Source organism: Oncorhynchus tshawytscha, linkage group LG07, assembly GCF_018296145.1.
Source record: "Oncorhynchus tshawytscha isolate Ot180627B linkage group LG07, Otsh_v2.0, whole genome shotgun sequence".
NCBI lineage: Eukaryota > Metazoa > Chordata > Actinopteri > Salmoniformes > Salmonidae > Oncorhynchus > Oncorhynchus tshawytscha.
The window spans coordinates 56,631,138-56,652,377 of NC_056435.1; the positions used below are offsets into that span (position 1 = coordinate 56,631,138).

Sequence of the window (21,240 nt, forward strand, 5' to 3'; positions counted from 1 at the left end):
CTGACTGGATGGGGAAGGACATGTCAGACTTGGGCGATCGGAGTTGTGTGGCCTCCCTCGGGACGTCACATCAACCTACTAGAGTTGGAGACAGTTCTACTGGTTCTGACCCACTTCGCGCCTACCCTGCAGGGTCACGATGTTCTGGTCTGGTCGGAAACAACCGAACCACAGTAGCCTACATAAATTGCCAAGGAGGAGTCAGGTCTCCTGCACTCCACCGGCTGGCAGAGGAATTATGTCTGTAGGCTACCAAGCACCTTAGTTCATTGAGTGCAGCACACATTCCAGGCTATCAGAACGTCGGAGCAGACCTCATATCTCGAGGGGGTCCCTGAGATGACGAATGTCACCTGCATCCTGACATTGTTCTCCAAATATGGGAACGGTTCGGGAGAGCCGAGGTGGACCTATTCACATCACACGCATGGACTGGCAATGCGAGTCTGGTTCTCTCTTCGAGCCCAGGACGAACCGCCACTAGGGACGGACGCTTTTGCGCCAGCTGTGGCCGAAGGTTCTCCTGTACACATTTCCAGCGCTGTCCTGCATTCTCCCACTGTTAGCCCGTGTGAGAACTGTGAGGCTGTTAATCATCCTTGGTTCGCAAAGATGGTGTCATGGTCGTCACCGTCACCTTTGATCAATTTCTACCTTTTGGATAAGTTTTCTAACTCTCTGGCTCAGTCTGTAAGGGTGGCTGATGGAAGGACTTGAACCAGGAGGAAAAGATGAAGGGCCATTGGATATGGTTCCGATTAGACCCACTCTTTTCTATTGAGAGAGAGACATATGTCACATGTCTCCTGACTGATATTCAGTACAGTAGAGAATATGTGTTTTTTGACCCGCCCACCAGTGTATCACTGAGTTGGGGCGTAAGGAAATAGTTATGTAACTTGTATTACACTACTATTAGACCGGTCATTGAATATTGATGGGATATTGAGGTATCATCTATCTGCTAGGCCCATGTTCTGTCTATCTGCCCACAAATCATTGGCTTGGCCTCTAGATTGAGTGTGGCGGATTTACTGAGAAATCAGTATGACCATGGTTCAGTCTGTACTCAGCATAGCTGATGGGAAGACTTGAACTAAGTGGAGAAAATGCAGGACCTATGGACTAGTTTCCTTCAGGTCCGCTTTTTACTGTTAGTCACTCTACGTGACATGACTCCTCACTGAGGGATCAGAACAGTAAAGGTCATGTATTCTAACCTGCCCACAAGTCTATGACTATGTTTGGGCGGAAGGATGAAGGAAATTGTTTCTGTAACTAGTATTACAATGCTATGAGACCAATCATTGAATATTGACAGGATATTGAAGCATCATCTATCTGCTGTTTCAGATTAGTATGGCTCATATTCTCTTTATCTGCCCACTAGCCATTGACTATGTCTCTGAACTGAGTGGGGTGGATTGTACTGAGGACAATGTATATTGTGACAAAGTACTGTGGGACTTGGTAGCAGCCATGGCTGGGCTGACCTTTTCACTTGGTGGGAAGTGTTAGGCTTGGCAGGGAGTACATTTTGGAGAGTTGCACTCCGCCTTAAACCACTAGGAGCAGAGCTCCCCTATGGGGCGGAGCTCCACGATATAGAACAATAATTACCGGAGTTGTAGCTCCAGTTCTTTGAGTGATGCGAAGCCCCATAGGACTTGACCCCTCCTGTCTCAGCCTCCAGTATTTATGCTGCAGTAGTTTGTGTCGGGGGGCTAGGGTCAGTTTGTTATATCTGGAGTACTTCTCCTGTCCTATTCGGTGTCCTGTGTGAATCTAAGTGTGCGTTCTCTAATTCTCTCCTTCTCTCTTTCTCTCTCTCGGAGGACCTGAGCCCTAGGACCATGCCCCAGGACTACCTGACATGATGACTCCTTGCTGTCCCCAGTCCATCTGGCCGTGCTGCTGCTCCAGTTTCAACTGTTCTGCCTTATTATTATTCGACCATGCATTTATGAACATTTGAACATCTTGGCCATGTTCTGTTATAATCTCCACCCGGCACAGCCAGAAGAGGACTGGCCATCCCACATATGCTCTCTCTAATTCTCTCTTTCTTTCTCTCTCTCGGAGGACCTGAGCCCTAGGACCATGCCCCAGGAATACCTGACATGATGACTCCTTGCTGTCCCCAGTCCACCTGACTGTGCTGCTGCTCCAGTTTCAACTGTTCTGCCTTATTATTATTCGACCATGCTGGTCATTTATGAACATTTGAACATCTTGACCATGTTCTGTTATAATCTCCACCCGGCACAGCCAGAAGAGGACTGGCCACCCCACATAGCCTGGTTCCTCTCTAGGTTTCTTCCTAGGTTTTGGCCTTTCTAGGGAGTTTTTCCTAGCCACCGTGCTTCTACACCTGCATTGCTTGCTGTTTGGGGTTTTAGGCTGGGTTTCTGTACAGCACTTTGAGATATAAGCTGATGTACGAAGGGCTATATAAATACATTTGATTTGATTTGATTTGATAGGACTTAAAGCCCTGCCAATCCCCAGTCCGGCTGAAGATATTTTTTGGGGAGACTAATTGAGGGGAAGCGTCCATTGGCTACAGGTGTGTGCATAATTTTCTATCAGGTTAGTTGCTGCTTTGGCAGCAGGGTGAACCACTAGGAACAGAGCTCCCCTATGGGGCTCCACTCCACTCATGAAACTGGAGTTACAACTCGGGTAACTATCGTTACGTAATCGGATGGAAGCCGGCTAGTGATGGCTATTTAACAGTCTGATGGCCTTGAGATAGAAGCTGTTTTTCAGTCTCTCGCTCCCAGCTTTGATACACCTGTACTGACCTCGCCTTCTCGATGATAGCGGGGTAAATAGGCTATGGCTTGGGTGGTTAATATCCTTGATGATGTTTTTGGCCTTCCCGTGACATCGGGTGCTGTAGGTGTCCTGGAGGGCAGGTAGTTTGCCCCCGGTGATGCGTTGGGCAGACCACACCACCCTCTGGAGAGCCCTGCAGTTGTGGGCGGTGCCGTTTCCGTACCAGGTGGTGATACAGCCCAACAGGATGCTCTCAATTATGCACCTCTAAAAGTTTGTGAGTGTTTTGTGAGGGTTTAAGGGGCCAAGACAAATTTCTTCAAGTCCATGATCAGCTCCTTTGTTTGTTGACGTTGAGTGAGAGGTTATTTTTCCTGGCACCACTCTCCCAGGGTCCTCCCCTCCTTCCTGTAGGCTATCTCGTCATTGTCGGTAATCAGGCCTACTACTGTTGTGCCGTCTGCAAACTTGAAGATTGAGTTGGAGGCATGCGTGGCCATGTAGTCATGGGTGAACAGGAAGTACAGGAAGGGGCTGAGCACGCACCCTTGTGGGGCCTCTGTGTTGAAGATCAGCAAAGTGGAGGTGATGTTTCTTACCTTCACCACCTGGGGGGCGGCCCATCAGGAAGTCCAGGACCCAGTTGCACAGGGGGCGGTTCAGACCAGGGCCCTGTGCTTAATGATGAGCATGGAGGGTACTATGGTGTTGAATGCTGAGCTATAGCCAATGGACAGCATTCTTACATAGGTATTCCTCTTGTCCAGATGGGATAGGGCGGGATGCCGTCTGGGCCGGCAGCCTTGCGAGGGTTAACACGCTTAAACATCTTACTCACGTTGGCCACGGAGAAGGAGAGCCCACAGTCCTTGGTAGCGTGCCGCATTGGTGGTACTGTGTTATCCTCAAAGGGAGCGAAGAAGGTGTTTAGCTTGTCTGGAAGCAAGACGTTGGTGTCCGCAATGTGTCTAGTTTTCCCTTTGTAGTCCGTGATTGCCTTACGGGGGTAATAACTACACTGTTTGTATTCACCATATTCCCAGTCACCTTGCTTTTGTCTGTGCTGAGGGCTTGTTTTCCTTTAAGGTGATGCCCTTTGGATTAAAGAATGCCCCTGCCACTTTCCAAAGACTCATGGAGATTGCGTTAGGTGAGCTCAAAGGGAAGATCTGTTTCGTCTACCTGGACGATATAATTATCTACTCTCAGAACAGAGAAAGACACTTTCAAGATCTTCAAGCAGTGTTGGACAAGCTAAGAGAAGCTGGTCTGACCTTGAATATGAAGAAGAGCAACTTCTGCCAAACCTCCCTGAAGTTCCTTGGGCATATTGTGTCTTTTGACGGCATTCATGTGGATCCTGAAAAGACGAAGGCTGTACAAGACTTCCCTGTGCCAACCACACTCAAGGCCCTTCAACGGTTCCTTGGTATGGCTGGATGGTACCATCGGTTTGTGTCGAACTTCTCCCAGGTGGCAGAACCCCTCAACGCGTTGAAGCGAAAAGGAGTGAAATTCCAATGGACGGCAGAGTGCCAGACCTCCTTTGAAACCCTGAAACGACACCTCGTCACACCTCCCATTTTAGGTCATCCCAACTTTGATTGCCCTTTTGTTGTTTACACTGATGCAAGTGATGTTGGACTTGGTGCTGTCCTAGTCCAACAGACTGGACTTGGCACTGAAGAAGTGCTAGCGTTCGCCAGTCGGACATTGAATGGAGCAGAACGGAACTACTCCACAACCGAGCAAGAGTGCCTTGCAGTTGTCTGGGCTTTGGAAAAGTGGAGGTACTACCTGGAGGGAAGACACTTCATTGTGGTCACTGACCATTCCTCCCTTGTGTGGGTGTTCAAGACCAACAAACCAAGTACCAGACTCATAAGATGGGCTCTACGGTTGCAAGAGTTCACCTTTGCAGTAGAATACAGGAAAGGAAAATACAACACTGTTCCAGATGCCTTGTCCAGAGCTCCTGCTTGTGATAACGGTGGCCCTCCTCTTACATGTGCTACTGTCCTGTCAAGCAGTCGAGACTCGCCCAAAACGGACTTTCCCATCTCTGATGAGGCCATATGGAAAGCCCAACAGGATGATCCAGAAGTACAGGCTTTGTACCAGACTATCCTGGAAGATGGAGAAAAGATGGTCAATCCTACCACAAAGCTGACCATCATTGAAGACAAAGTCTACCGTGTTGTACAACTACCTCACAGAACACTCTACCAAATGTACATACCTGAAACTCTACGCCTTCAACTGCTTCAACATTTCCATGAAGACCCATTAGCTGGTCATTTGGGCAGGTTCAAAACCTACAAGCGGTTGCAAGCGTTACTGTACTGGCCAAATCTGGGCATGGATGTGAAGTCGCACATCCGAAACTGTCAGGTTTGTCAAATGTACAAACCAGAAGGTAGAAAGCCTGCTGGCAAGTTGCAGCAAACGGTGGTTACCCGACCTTGGGAAATGTTAGGAGTGGATTTGATGGGTCCATTTCCTAGAAGCTCCAATCAGAATGTGTACATGCTTGTTTTTGTTGATTATTATTCAAAGTGGGTGGAGCTATTTTCCCTGCGTCAGGCCACAGCAAGGACCGTCTCTAACATCCTTACGAAAGAGATCCTGACTCGCTGGGGAGTGCCTGATTACATCCTGTCTGATCGAGGTTCCCAATTTGTCTCTGATCTCTTTGAGGAGACCTGCCAAAGATGGAACCTGAGACAGAAGTTGACCACAGCCTATCACCCACAGACCAATCTCACTGAGAGAGTAAATCGAACCTTGAAGACAATGATTGCTTCCTATGTAGGGACCCAGCACAAACACTGGGACAAGCACCTTCACGAGTTTCGATTTGCCCTGAATTCTGCTGTGCAAGAGTCCACTGGAGTCACACCTGCAGAGCTGAACCTAAGTCGTCCTCTCCGAGGACCCTTGGATATGGTGCTACAGCCCCAGCAGCTTACTCCAGACGCTGCTTGCTATGACCAGGTAGTCCATCTCCACGACTTGAGAGCTCTTGTCTCAAAGAACACGATCCAGGCTCGACTCAAGCAGAAGAGAAATTATGATAAGAACAGACGAGACATGCAGTTCCAGCTTCGTGATCGGGTGTGGCTTCGCTCTCATCCTTACTCGAAAGCTGAACAATTCTTCTCTGCCAAGCTCGCTCCTAAATGGCAAGGACCATATAGGATTGTGGAGCAGATGGGCCCTTTGAACTACCGAGTGGTGAAAGAGGACACAGGTGAAGATATGCGCGTTGTCCATGTCTCACGCCTTAAGGCCTGTTACCCCTCGGCTGAGGAATTGAGGCGATTGAGCGCCGCAAGGTCCTGGATATCTTTGAAGAGGAAAGTGAGGAGACTTTTCTTGGATTCCCAGACTCAGAAGTCTCACACCTTAAGGCCTGTGATCCTTCAGCTGAGGAGCGTGAGCTCCAAAAAGTCATGAATATTTTTGTAGAGGAAAGCGATGAGACCTTTCTCGGTTTCCCCGACCAAGATGTGCCTTCCAGGGCAATGGTCGGCTTTTTCCAGGGGAGGGGGTGTGTGACGGCCCTGAATTATTCTGAACGTCTCAGTGCAGCTCCTTCCAATAGGGCGCTTTCCCTTTAATTCCCAATTAAATAGCCAGCATCAGCTGCGCAAAAGTGGGGTTGTGATGGAGACGTGAATGAGGATGTGTTCAACCCTCAGTGCCGAAGCTTCTCTATTCCGTTTGTTTTGTTGCCGTTAAACGTGTGTTTTGTAGCCTAAGAGAGTTTACCCAGGATCGGATCCACTCTTTGCGTCCATGGACTACACCTCTCCGTTCTTCGTGGCCTTTCTCCGCTGGAGATCTATTGGCGGATTGGATTGTCTGACTGACCGACTGACTACCACCTTTTTGTATACGGTATTTCATTTGTTTTGATGCGATGTATACTTTGATTTATGTAGTTAGTTGTAGTTGAGGACTTAGTAAGAGTTGATACGCTTTAAAGTTCTGTGGTAAAATAATTGTTATATTGATTGTATGTTTAATACTGGGTTTACGCTACACGGAATGAACGGACAAACATTGCGTGACAAAAGTCACTTGAGTTCACTGAACTCCTTTACCGGGCTGGACTCTATTTAGGCCCGAGGTACAGGACATTTCTGGAGGAACCAGAACTCATTGTGATATTATTATATGTGTGTAATCATTGTTGTTGCTAATACAACCCACGCAAAAGAATATAGTTGTTTTTGAAGTTCTTTCCAATGTTTTAAGGGTTTATGAAAAGTTTATTTCCATCCTGACTTTTACATAAGTCCTTTGTATTGGTGTAGACTTGACGGACCAGATGGGACTCATCCCCACCCAAACTAAAAGGAGAAACTAATGTTTTCTCTGGTAGGCACAACCTACCTGGCACCCCTATAAATAATAACCTCAAGTCAAAACCGTTACAATGGTTAAATGCGATGATTTGGACTCATCAGACCAAAGGACAGATTTCCACCTGTCTCGTGTTTCTTGACCCAAGCAAGTCTCTTCTTCCTATTGGTGTCCTTTAGTCGTGGTTTCTTTGCAGCAATTCGACCATGAAGGCCTGATTCATGCGGTCTCCTCTGAATAGAGGAGTGCCTGATATGTGTCTGTTTATTGAATTCAGTGAAGCATTTATTTGGGCTGCAATCTGAGGTGCAGTTAACTCTAATGAACTTATCCTCTGCAGCAGAGGTAACTCTGGGTTTTCCTTTCCCGTGGCGGTCCTCATGAGAGCCAGTTTCATCATAGTGATTGATGGTTTTTGTGACTGCACTTGAAACTTTCAAAGTAATTTAAATTTTCCGCATTGACTGACCTTCATGTCTTAAAGTAATGAAGGACTGTCTTTCCTCTTTGCTTATTTAAGCTGTTCTTGCCATAATATGTATTTGTTTTTTTGAACAAATAGGACTATATTCTGTATACCACCCCTACCTTGTCACAACACAACTGATTGGCTCAAACGCATTAAGAAGTAAAGAGATTCTACAAATGAACATTCAACAAGGCACACGTGTTAATTGAAATGCATTCCAGGTGACTCGCTCATGAAGCTGGTTGAGAGAATGCCAAGAGTGTGCAAAGCTGTCATCAAGGCAAAGGGTGGCTACTTTGAAGAAACTCAAATTAAACATATATTTTGATTTATTGAACCATTTTTGGTTACTACATGATTCTATATGTGTTATTTCATAGTTCTGATGTCTTCACTATTATTCTACAATGTAGAAAATAGTACAAAATACAGCAAAACCCTGAAATGAGTAGGTGTGTCCAAACTTTTGACTGGTACTGTATATAAATTAAATCAAATTGCCTAATTCTCACAAAAACTTTCCAAATGTTCACATCAAAAGGGTATTGCACAGAAAAACATTGACCATCGGGTGCATTGCAAATTCAGAATCGCTGTACATCATAATAAACTAAAGTACCGATCATTGGGAATGAGATCCGAATGACTGCTAAGACTTGATCCATAAATTCAATAATGAAATAGGTAGTCTAGCTGTTCAGGGGCAGAATGACAGATTTTTACCCTGTCAGCTCGGGGATTCGATCTTGCAACCTTTCGGTTACTAGTCCAACGCTCTAACCATGACAGCAAATGGAAAAAAAGAACAAGTTTGATTGTGCTGATTTAATGGCACATTGAACCATGTCTCACTCCGTAGTGTAATCTGTGGGTAGTGCTTTTTTGCCCTCTCGAGTCACTTTACACACAGAATATCTCGACGAATCGCATGGTTTAGCCGTCTCTCTGTGACTGTGATAACTTCAGAACAAAGCTGACGACAAATATGAAGTTGCCGATGTCTTTGCAATTTATACAAAAAAGCGACGTATAAAAAGATGCTCAAATGAAAACCGAGATGACCACATTAAAATATAAACAGTCAGCCCTATTTCAATCATATGAAATACATTTCCTGTTCAATCAATTGTTCTATTTTTCTACTTATAGGCAACTGTTTGATTTGTCTCAACATATTTCATGATGTGAAGCCTAACATGTGCGCAATGATGTGCCACATCAGTGATTTAGAGACATTTTTATTGGGTAAGCATTAGAATAAACTGCCTAAATATTTACAGCCGTAGCTGTTAATATCTCTCAGTATTGTGAAATAATTATAATGTTAAGGAAAGATCTTCGGCCATTGTAGGAAAGATGCATCATTAAAGATGCAATACGCAGAAATCGCTCCCCCATTTCCTGGTTGCTGAAATTCTAATAGTTTGCCTAATTTCAGTTTATGTCAGAAAACAAGCAGTCATTGTGTAGAGAATCATTGTACCATCTAAACCGCTGTGAAATATATTTTCCCTAACCAAAAATATTGCATTTTCAGCTGTTTGAAGCTGGTGTACAAAACTGAATGTAAAAGACTCAAAAACGGGAAGCATAGAAATAGCTTACATAGAACAGATCTCTCACTTCTTAGATTTGCTTTCAATGAGAATGACAGATCTTTAACATACATTTCTGTGTGAATTTGGTCGGGTCACCCAAAAACCTACATATTGTAGCTTTAAAACACTTATAAGCCTACATTTCACTGCTATCAGGAAACCAGGTCCTGTTTTGTTGTTTGGCTACTTGAAGAGAACTAGGGCCAATCACTCGCAGCGCACCTCTTCCAATGCATTGTGGAAAAGTTGTCACACCCTGATCTGTTTCACCTGTCCTTGTGATTGTCTCCACGCCCCTCCAGGTGTCGCCCATCTTCCCTATTAACCCCTGTGTATTTATACCTGTGTTCTCTGTTTGTCCGTTGCCAGTTCGTCTTGTTTGTCTAGTCAACCAGATTTTTTGTTCTCAGCGCCTGAGTTTCACAGTTGCTCTTTTTCTTACTCTCCTGGTTTTGACCCTTGCCTGTCCTGACACTGAGCCCGCCTGCCCGACCACTCTGCCTGACCCTGCCTGCCGACCTTTGCCCCCTCTCTGGATTGTTGACCTCTGCCTGCCTGCCGACCTTTGCCCCACCTCTGGATTGTTGACCTCTGGCTGTATGTTTGCCCCACCTCTGGATTGTTGACCTTCGGCCTACCCTAAGCATGCCTGCCGTCCGATACCGTTGCCCCACCTCTGGTTTACTGACCCTTGCCTGCCTTGACCTGTCTATTGCCTGCCCCTGTTGGAATATTAAACCATTGTCAATTCGACGCGTCTGGGTCTTCCCTTGATTCTTGTTAAGTGTGCATCGAATTATACTAGTTGAAGAGCCGAAATGAGTGTAACATCCTGGCATTTTAAACCATACTCGATTTTTTAAAATTCACATACTACAAAACATATTTCCGCATAATGAGAATGTGTCATGGGCGATTACGTTGATTTCGGTAGCGCATCCCCATATCTGGGGAGGCAGGATGCCTAGTAGTTAGTGTTGGGCCAGTAATCGAAAGGTTGCTAGATTGAATCCCTGAGCTGACAAGGTAAACATTTAGGACGCACATATGGGTATTCGGACACATCCACTTTGTCCAAAATGGAGTGCTCTGCCTTCCTGCTGCTACACCCTGTAGCAGCTTGCCACCCCACTCATTTTTTCATTTGTTCGGCAGGGTGTGATTGCTACTAAGAGCAATGGGATGGCTTGTTTGTTCCTCCCTGGTGCTGGCTGTACTGCTTCACTGCTCATCTGGTAACATTATCAAGACTACCTCTACCGCACCCTCATCCAGCAACTCTGAACATGCCCCATTCCTGGCATTCTCCAACCCCCTCAGCACCAGCTCCAACATGGGCACAACAGCCCCTAAGCTCACCACAATACAACAGCCAGGGACAGACATCCTTCTGCCCACCGGCAGGATGCAGGTGGCAGGAAACAAGATGACCAGTATGGAGGACTTAGCTAGGGCATTGATTGGCACATCATATGGCAGTGAAGAGTGTATGGATGGCAGTGAACCTGGAGACGTGTTTATAATAGAAGGTAAACAAGAGACCAAGCCACCAGCCAGCACACTTAATTTCTGTGCCTGGAAAAGAGGAGAATAAAGCAGGGGAACTTGATGTGCACTCCTCCGCCCCAACTTCTCCCCCACTCCCTCCTTTGCCCCAAAAACAGACCCAAGAAAGTGTCAGCACAGCAGAACCAGTTGGCTCACAAATGTGAGAGGACGTACGTTCACAAGCCAAGATCACACTTATAGCAAGATCTAGAATAGATTTGTATCCCATAGGTAACAGATCTAGAATAGATTGTCTCCCATAGGTAACGAAGACAGTGGACTCAAACTTGAACCTGAGTATTCTACTGTAGAGATCTCTGAACAAATGGAGCTAACTGTGAACTCGACACTTGCTATTTTTATTTATCCAAACTCATTCACAGCTTCCACCAATCTCCCAAACCCACAATTACAGAGGCCACTGCCGAAGAAGGGCTCAGCGCACTGGAGGAGAATGAGGAAGACCTTTTTGTGATTGACTCAATGGTTCCTTTAAGAAGCAACATATGTGCAAAACAGTCCCACTCCTCCTCCTTGTCATCTGCCATTGTGACAGAACAGTTTCAAACAGGTAACTGAGAGTAAAGCAGTTAACAACACAATCTTATTTAGTTTTATTATAATTGTTCACAAAACATCTAAGCATTTCCTCTTCCATGTGCTTTTTCTTTTTTCTTCAGACAGGGAACAAACTCAATCCATTCCTGACATACAAACAACTGAGTCGTTGGAAGCATCATCCCCTGACGTGAACAAAACAATCGATCAACACTTAAAAAAATGGTAAATAACCATTTTTGTAGTGCTTAGTGTCTATTAATGTATCTTAGTGTAACGATGCTTAGGCCTACTGTATCATGAACTGAGATAATAATTTCACACTCTCTTGCTCTCTCTGACTCTGGTCAGACAAGGGTAAGCTCTGGCCTGCGCTCCCTGTCCTCTATGGTGTGTTTGGCACCATAACACATCAGAACCTGAATGGAGGCCCCTGTGTGCTGGGCCTGGGCCCCTGGGTGGAGCTCATGCCAAACAACTGCGTTGGGCAGCATCACTCGAAAGCAGCTCCATATGCCGTGTCTATGATGACCCCCCTCCACCACCACAGACAGTCTGAGAAACCATGTCATCATAAGGGTGGAGGAGGACCCACTGCCAGCAGCATCTCTCCCCTACTGTGGCAGTGAGCATCCTCTCCTTCATAGAGTTCGACATGTGTCCTCTGTCACAATCAACCTCCGCATCGACAACGTGCTCCATCATGACCATGGACACCTGCTAGGGGTGGGCAGTCACTTCACAGCCCCACCCCCTTCTTCCTGGACACACCAAGCTGGAGCTGACCTCTCACTGCAGGACAGTGAGATCACAACCATCTCTCACACCTCTGGTGGCTATGGCTGGATGCTGCAACTCCTGACAATTTCAGAGCCAAGGAGCAACCACAGCCAAAGCCAGAGGCTCATTCAGTCATTGCAGGCTTCTGATCAGATCCTTCAGCCATCTCCAACCCCTGAGCACCAAGAGGAGGAAGTTCCAATGATGTACACATGTCTATGGTTCCAGACAAGGTGAATGAGCCAGGGGTCACTCAGGAGGGTCCAGTATGGGCAGCAGTGACTTTTTTATTTTTTATTTAACTAGGCAAGTCTTTTAAGAACAAATTCTTATTTACAATTATGGCCTACCAAGGAGAATTGGGTTAACTGCCCTGTTCAGGGGCAGCCTTTCAGTTACTGGCCCAACACTCTAACCACTAGGCTATCTGCCGCCCCATAAACGTTACAGACCTATAAGCTGACATCTTCACCTCATCACCTCAGCCAATGCCCATGTCACTTCACATCAGTACTTCCAATCCACACTGTTGACAAGGGAACTGCTCCACACAAGTTCTCCACTTGTTTGCTTTGAATAAAGTCAAAATATGCTATGTTAGAATCCCCATGGGACAACTAGTGTAGTAGATGATTGGCAATTGGCTAGGTTATTTCAAAGATACAAAAATATTCTGTATTATTTTTTAGATCTTTTTGTTATATACACTGACTTTACTTGAACAATTCTCTCTTCATTATTTTCATGAAATAGAAATACATGATCAAGATCAAATGTTTTTTTGTTTTTTTTCCGGTATGGAGTAATGTTCATTGGGATGATTTTACAATTGTATTAATAATTTCAGTGGACAATGTGACACAATGATGAATAAAACTAAGTTGACCATACAGTGGGGCAAAAAAGTATTTAGTCAGGCACCAATTGTGCAAGTTCGCCCACTTAAAAAGATGAGAGAGGCCTGTAATTTTCATCATAGGTACACTTCAACTATGACAGACAAAATGAGAAAAAAAATCCAGAAAATCACATTGTAGGATTTTTAATGAATTTATTTGCAAATTATGGTGGAAAATAAGTATTTGGTCACCTACAAACAAGCAAGATTTCTGGCTCTCACAGACCTGTAACTTCTTCTTTAAGAGGCTCCTCTGTCCTCCACTCGTTACCTGGATTAATGGCACCTGTTTGAACTTGTTATCAGTATAAAAGACACCTGTCCACAACCTCAAACAGTCACACTCCAAACTCCACTATGGTCAAGACCAAAGAGCTGTCAAAGGATACCAGAAACAAAATTGTAGACCTGCACCAGGCTGGGAAGACTGAATCTGCAATAGGTAAGCAGCTTGGTTTGAAGAAATCAACTGTGGGAGCAATTATTAGGAAATGGAAGACATACAAGACCACTGATAATCTCCCTCGATCTGGGGCTCCACACAAGATCTCACCCCGTGGGGTCAAAATGATCACAAGAACGGTGAGCAAAAATCCCAGAACCACACGGGGGGACCTAGTGAATGACCTGCAGAGAGCTGGGACCAAAGTAACAAAGCCTACCATCAGTAACACACTACGCCGCCAGGGACTCAAATCCTGCAGTGCCAGACATGTCCCCCTGCTTAAGCCAGTACATGTCCAGGCCTGTCTGAAGTTTGCTAGAGAGCATTTGGATGATCCAGAAGAAGATTGGGAGAATGTCATATGGTCAGATCAAACCAAAATAGAACTTTTTGGTAAAAACTCAACTCTTCGTGTTTGGAGGACAAAGAATGCCGAGTTGCATCCAAAGAACACCATACCTACTGTGAAGCATGAGGGTGGAAACATCATGCTTTGGGGCTGTTTTTCTGCAAAGGGACCAGGACGACTGATCCGTGTAAAGGAAAGAATGAATGGGGCTATGTATCGTGAGATTTTGAGTGAAAACCTCCTTCCATCAGCAAGGGCATTGAAGATGAAACGTGGCTGGGTCTTTCAGCATGACAATGATCCCAAACACACCGCCTGGGCAATGAAGGAGTGGCTTCGTAAGAAGCATTTCAAGGTCCTGGAGTGGCCTAGCCAGTCTCCAGATCTCAACCCCATAGAAAATCTTTGGAGAAGTTGAAAGTCCGTGTTGCCCAGCAACAGCCCCAAAACATCACTGCTCTAGAGGAGATCTGCATGGAGGAATGGGCCAAAATACCAGCAACAGTGTGTGAAAACCTTGTGAAGACTTACAGAAAACGTTTGACCTCTGTCATTGCCAACAAAGTGTATATAACAAAGTATTGAGATAAACTTTTGTTATTGACCAAATACTTATTTTCCACCATAATTTGCAAATTAATTCATTAAAAATCCTACAATGTGATTTTCTGGAATTTTTTTTCTCATTTTGTCTGTCATAGTTGAAGTGTGCCTATGATGAAAATTACAGGCCTCTCTCATATTTTTAAGTGGGAAAACTTGCACAATTGGTGGCTGACTAAATACTTTTTTGCCCCACTGTATATATCATGTTATGTTTCTGATTAAAAAAATAAAACATTAAATCCTGACTCCTGAGTGTTATTGCAATTATTGTGGTTTATTATATAGGCTAGTTTATATCCCTGCTCTAATAAGAGCAGAGATTAACAGTTCGTACAGTCTATAACTGGAAAGATAGCCTACATAAAGAGGACACAATAACAATCATAGTTAAAAATCAAAAGTTGATGTGCCATACTAATTGATTAACTAGCCTCTGATTGATTTAGACCAGCTAACAGTGCTTCAGGAGGTTCTGTGAGTCAAGAACGATAGAGAAAGGCACTGTGAACAGACATACTTTATAGTCAATAACTATTTGTTTAGCACGTGTAATGTCCGATGAGCACCAATATGTCTTATCTATAATTTCTCTTCATTATTTCTCGTCATATGACAAGGATTAAAAAGGATTTGCCAGTAGATTGTAAACTTGATTCATGATGATGACTGCTAGCTAAGATTTTGAAAGTATGATGTTGACATGATCAGCTCAATTTAAGCTAATGTACATATAACATGATTTGACTTAATTTTATCTGTGGTCAATGACCTTGAGCCATCTTGGATGGGCACTTCTATGGCAGCAGCCGAAGGGCTAGAATTTTCAATGTCTCCTCTTACACTTCGCAGTGATGTGAAGTCCCCATGAGTGACAGAACTCTGAGGCAATCACGGCACAACGCTCTGTATTTTCTGCTGGCTTGCCCCACCACAAAAAGCACTGAGCTAGGCTGAAAACCTGCATTTTGGAGCTGCCTTTCTCAAGAAAACAAAGAAGAGACCATATTTGTATGCGTCTTTATTAACTAAATGATATATATATATATATATTGTAACAACCCTGGGTTTATAACCGCGGAAATCGACCCTGCCGCACGAGCATGCTTTTGCTGCACAGTCGATAGCGCGCCGGACCTCGGGCTCGAAGGTCGAGGGTTCGAGACCTGCTCCCTGCTGTGTCATTACAATATATATATATTTTAAATGTTTGCAAACTGTTATGTGACATGTATTAATGCCAAAATAACATTCAAAACAGGCAAGCCCTCCCAAAAAAATAATATGTGGGGCTCAGCCCCACCTGCCCTGAATGACGGGTCGCGACGGCACCGGCACCTCAATTGGCCTGCATTTCTATCTGCAACTTAACCGGGAACGCTAATAAGTAGTGTAAAAAATGTCACCAGCCGAGCTAAATTCTGATTGGTCTTTCAATTAAGCAAGCCGTTTAAATTTGGGGCAACTTCTACCAGAGACCTCAGTGAACTCGCGTATTAGCGCAATTGCACAGACTTTTGTGTGTATCACCATGCGAAAAACGATTAGAGATGTGATGTCGCGTAAACATCCTATATTGTATTTTACGGTGATGGCAACGATTAGCTCTGTGTTAACCCCTTGCTATGGCCAGATTCCAGACGCAAGCATTTCAATACCAAATGCCAAAATTCATCCGACGATTGTCCGATCCGGGAGGCTTGTAGTTGGCAATAAATTGGTCCAACTGAGAAGGGTAGGTTTCGAAGTAACCAATGATGAATCCGCCGCTTCTGACCCCATCAAGACTCAAAACGGATCTCTTGCATTTGAGGCTGGTAATCGGGCTGGACAGCCTGCAACACAAGGTAAGCCATCAGGCCTCCATTTTTTCCCAGTTTGTAAATCATGTAGCGGTAACTTAATAGTGAAATGCTATATTGCTTCAACACATCGTTGGTCAGTCTTTGCATCCACAGCTGAACTCTGACTTAGTGGATACATTGGTTTAGCCCCATTCTAGCTACAGATTGTAACACCAGCTAATGTGATTTAACCAACACATTTGACCATTTTATACTGGTAGTTACATGTGTGCGATACAACACGTTCTGTGTTAATGTTCTCAAATGTCTCCAGTTGCAGGGTGTCTGTTTGGATTTTAGATGTCTGCAAAAAAATGTATTTGTAATCCAATGTGTACACCTCATCTGGTCTTCTCGTTGCTTGAAATGGGTGTATGTCCTAACATGTGGCAGGTGGTTCCACCCCAAAGTGTCTCAATTGGTGATTTGAAAGGGGTAAGATGGCTGTGTTCACTGTTGGACTACTTCATGGACCACAACATTTAGTTTAAAGGCTGTGTTTTCTAAATTCAGATGGACCCCCTGCAACTGGCCAGACTTCAGACTTCTGTTTTGCTGAATGGAGGACTAAAATGTTAGAGCCCTTTTGAATCCCAGATTGCCCCTTAAAGGTGGCACATGTTTGAGCCTTTGCAAATCCTGTTTATTCATTCCCTCTCCCAGAATGGCACAAGTTGGATGCTAAACTCCAGCACATGGGGCCATCAGTACAGTGTAGCAATGAAACAATGACTCTTCGGGTCAAAGGGGGAAGAGCTCCACATTTTCTGGTCGACGGCGGTAAGTAGAATGTGCCCACTAAGTAAGAAAAATATTAAACACTGATGCTGCTTATGCATGTAGGTTGCGTAGCCCTATATGAGTTGGTTTAGCCTGAGGTATTTATGTCTTGTGCAGGTGATGGGTCTCCTGTTCTTCCCCTGTCCCGAATGCCAACTCACTGTGGCTTCTCTGTGAAGCGGTCACGCAGGGATGTGTTTTTTGTCGCACCATACCAAGGCTGCCATGTCACTCAAGAGGTGATATTTCCTCCATGGAGGCTTTCCCTTACTAAAAAATTAAAATGAACTCTTGAATAATCTTGTACTGCTAAATGTTGATTTGAGCCTCTATTCATGTTGGCTATTAAAGCACATTTACATGGGTTGCATCATGATACTGTTTTCCTTCATACAGGGGGGTAACTATGTTCTGCCACTCCGTCTGTGGGGGGCACCCATGACCATGTCTTGTCCTGTTGCACCACCCCCTCCTCCCTCTGTCTCCTGCTATTTATCTGGCATGGTGGTGAAGCTTTCCATGGCAGCAAATGCTCTTCAAGTCAAAGGTGGGTAATTTTTTGACATTGTTTCAGTGCACATGGTACAGTGCCTTGCGAAAGTATTCGGCCCCCTTGAACTTTGCGACCTTTTGCCACATTTCAGGCTTCAAACATAAAGATATAAAACTATTTTTTGTGAAGAATCAACAAGTGGGACACAATCATGAAGTGGAACGACATTTATTGGATATTTCAAACTTTTTTAACAAATCAAAAACTGAAATTGGGCGTGCAAAATTATTCAGCCCCCTTAAGTTAATACTTTGTAGCGCCACCTTTTGCTGCGATTACAGCTGTAAGTCGCTTGGGGTATGTCTCTATCAGTTTTGCACATCGAGAGACTGAAATTTTTTCCCATTCCTCCTTGCAAAACAGCTCGAGCTCAGTGAGGTTGGATGGAGAGCATTTGTGAACAGCAGTTCAGTTCTTTCCACAGATTCTCGATTGGATTCAGGTCTGGACTTTGACTTGGCCATTCTAACACCTGGATATGTTTATTTTTGAACCATTCCATTGTAGATTTTGCTTTCTGTTTTGGATCATTGTCTTGTTGGAAGACAAATCTCCGACCCAGTCTCAGGTCTTTTGCATACTCCATCAGGTTTTCTTCCAGAATGGTCCTGTATTTGGCTCCATCCATCTTCCCATCAATTTTAACCATCTTCCCTGTCCCTGCTGAAGAAAAGCAGGCCCAAACCATGATGCTGCCACCACCATGTTTGACAGTGGGGATGGTGTGGTCAGGGTGATGAGCTGTGTTGCTTTTACGCCAAACATAACGTTTTGCATTGTTGCCAAAAAGTTCAATTTTGGTTTCATCTGACCAGAGCACCTTCTTCCACATGTTTGTCTCCCAGGTGGCTTGTGGCAAACTTTAAACGACACTTTTTTTATGGATATCTTTAAGAAATGGCTTTCTTCTTGCCACTCTTCCATAAAGGCCAGATTTGCGCAATATACGACTCATTGTTGTCCTATGGACAGAGTCTCCCACCTCAGCTGTAGATCTCTGCAGTTCATCCAGAGTGATCATGGGCCTCTTGGCTGCATCTCTGATCAGTCTTCTCGTTGTATGAGCTGAAAGTTTAGAGGGACGGCCATGTCTTGGTAGATTTGCAGTGGTCTGATACTCCTTCCATTTCAATATTATCGCTTGCACAGTGCTCCTTGGGATGTTTAAAGCTTGGGAAATCTTTTTGTATCCAAATCCGGCTTTAGACTTCTTCACAACAGTATCTCGGACCTGCTTGGTGTGTTCCTTGTTCTTCATGATGCTCTCTGAGCTTTTAACGGACCTCTGAGACTATCACAGTGCAGGTGCATTTATACGGAGACTTGATTACACACAGGTGGATTGTATTTATCATTAGTCATTTAGGTCAACATTGGATCATTCAGAGATCCTCACTGAACTTCTGGAGAGTTTGCTGCACTGAAAGTAAAGGGGCTGAATAATTTTGCACGCCCAATTTTTCAGTTTTTGATTTGTTAAAGTTTGAAATATCCAATGAATGTCGTTCCACTTCATGATTGTGTCCCAATTGTTTCTTCACAAAAAAATACAGTTTTATATCTTTGTTTGAACCCTGAAATGTGGCAAAAGGTCGCAAAGTTCAAGGGGAGGCGAATACTTTCGCAAGGCACTGTGTATTTGGGCATATGAAATGTATTCATTTGAACCTATGGTGGATGAATGCTGATCCAAAAGTAATTAATTTCTGAATGGTTGACAGTAGACTGGTGTATGCCTACAGTCTTTTCTGTTGCTCACACTGATTGTTTTTCAGTGTCTGGTATATGGGAGCCACTTCTCGCAATCACCCAGCAATGTGGCTTAACTATTGAGACATTCTTTGGAGGAGTGGTGATCACTGCACCATACACAGGACCCTGTGTGGAGTTGGAGGTAGTTCTTAATGTCATCTTGTGGTCATGAAAGTGATCAAATGGTCACTTTTTTTGGGGGGGGGTAATTTCCTGACTTTTGTACTTTTTTTATTTTTTAAATTCAGGATGATGAGCGTTTGCTTTTCATGCTCTCGGGTGCTGGGGAGCTCACCCTCTCCTGCCCTGCAGGCCTCCCTCCAACTGAACCTGTTACGTCTGGATACCCTCTGTTCTACCAGTTGTCCCAGTACCATTTCCCTCCGTATCCCCCCCAACCACCCTCGTCCCCAACAGCAGCCACTACCATGTCTAAACAAACACATTCCCCTAAACCTTCTAGCCAAGCCATGCATATGCCACGTAAAGGAGACCCCCAGGTCCCACAAACACCTCAATTCCACCCGTTTTACCCATACCATTTTCCTCCATATCCCCCTCAACGCTATTTCCCAACATCAGCCCCCACTACCTCACCTAAACACACACAATCCCCTCAACCTGTCACCCAGGTCCTGCATATGCCACCTAAAGCAGACCCCCAGGTCCCACAAACACCTCAATTCCACCCGTTTTACCCATACCATTTTCCTCCATATCCCCCTCAACGCTATTTCCCAACATCAGCCCCCACTACCTCACCTAAACACACACAATCCCCTCAACCTGTCACCCAGGTCCCACAAACACCTGAATTCCACCCGTTTTACCCGTACCATTCACCGTATCCCCCTCAACAACGCTATTTCCCAACATCAGCCCCACTACCTCACCTAAACACACACAATCCCCTCAACCTGTCACCCAGGTCCCACAAACACCTGAATTTCACCCGTTTTACCCGTACCATTCACCGTATCCCCTCAACAACGCTATTTCCCAACATCAGCCCCCACTACCTCACCTAAACACACACAATCCCCTCAACCTGTCACCCAGGTCCCACAAACACCTGAATTTTACCCGTACCATTCACCGTATCCCCCTCAACAACGCTATTTCCCAACATCAGCCCCCACTACCTCACCTAAACACACACAATCCCCTCAACCTGTCACCCAGGTCCCACAAACACCTGAATTCCACCCGTTTTACCCGTACCATTCACCGTATCCCCCTCAACGCTATTTCCCAACATCAGCCCCCACTACCTCACCTAAACACACACATTCTCCTCAACTTGCCACCCAAGCCCTGCATATGCCACCTAAAGGATACCCACAGGTCCCACAAATGCCTGACTTCAAAATGTTTTACCCGTACCATTTTACTACACATTTCCCTCAACCTTATTTCCCATCAGCTTCCACTACCACACCTAAACAAACAAATCAGGCCCTGCATATGCCACCTAAAGGATACCCTCAGGTCCCACTGAGTTACCAGTTCCCACAATACAATTTCGCAGGGTTTTTCCCTCAACGCTCTGTCCCAAGAGCACCCCCCATAGCCAGCCAACTGGATAACCAGAATAGCCCCCAGAAATATCATTACTCAGATTCCTCCTACCGTCAAAAGTCAGCCACTCCTTCAGTAACTGCTAGCACTATCCCTGGCACCACACCCCAGGCCCAACCCAAGCAGCCCTTCATGCAATATGACCAGTATCCGATGGTTCGCAGCTGGAATCCGTATGCTTCTGCTCTGTTCCCACCCTATTATGGAACGGTGCCATATCATTATCAAGGGCCTAGGGAGTAACTTATGGTAAGGCATAATTATCACAAATGTAATTAAGTTTAAATATATAATGTACTATTTGCAATTACAATTGAAGTTTAATCACACTACTTTCAA

The 21,240-nt window shown here is 44.9% G+C and overlaps 1 protein-coding gene across 1 annotated transcript; it reads left to right on the forward strand.

The window, feature by feature from the left end:
- The first annotated feature begins 15,849 nt into the window (after nucleotides 1–15,849).
- On the forward strand, nucleotides 15,850–20,351 carry LOC112254891. Its single transcript, XM_042323720.1, has 7 exons — nucleotides 15,850–16,241; nucleotides 16,902–17,018; nucleotides 17,136–17,257; nucleotides 17,415–17,565; nucleotides 19,347–19,465; nucleotides 19,572–19,955; nucleotides 20,121–20,351. The coding sequence occupies exons 1-7, from the start codon at nucleotides 15,926–15,928 to the stop codon at nucleotides 20,349–20,351; spliced, it is 1,440 nt and encodes a 479-aa protein (XP_042179654.1). The 5' UTR covers nucleotides 15,850–15,925.
- The last annotated feature ends 889 nt before the right edge of the window (nucleotides 20,352–21,240 follow it).

Excerpts from the sequence above, each read along its gene's own strand:
- LOC112254891 (XM_042323720.1), top strand. The coding sequence starts at position 15,926 with ATGCGAAAAACGATTAGAGATGTGATGTCGCGTAAACATCCTATATTG. Across the intron at positions 16,242-16,901 it reads TGGACAGCCTGCAACACAAG|AATGGCACAAGTTGGATGCT; the intron begins GTAAGCCATCAG and ends TCCCTCTCCCAG. Across the intron at positions 17,019-17,135 it reads ACATTTTCTGGTCGACGGCG|GTGATGGGTCTCCTGTTCTT; the intron begins GTAAGTAGAATG and ends TGTCTTGTGCAG.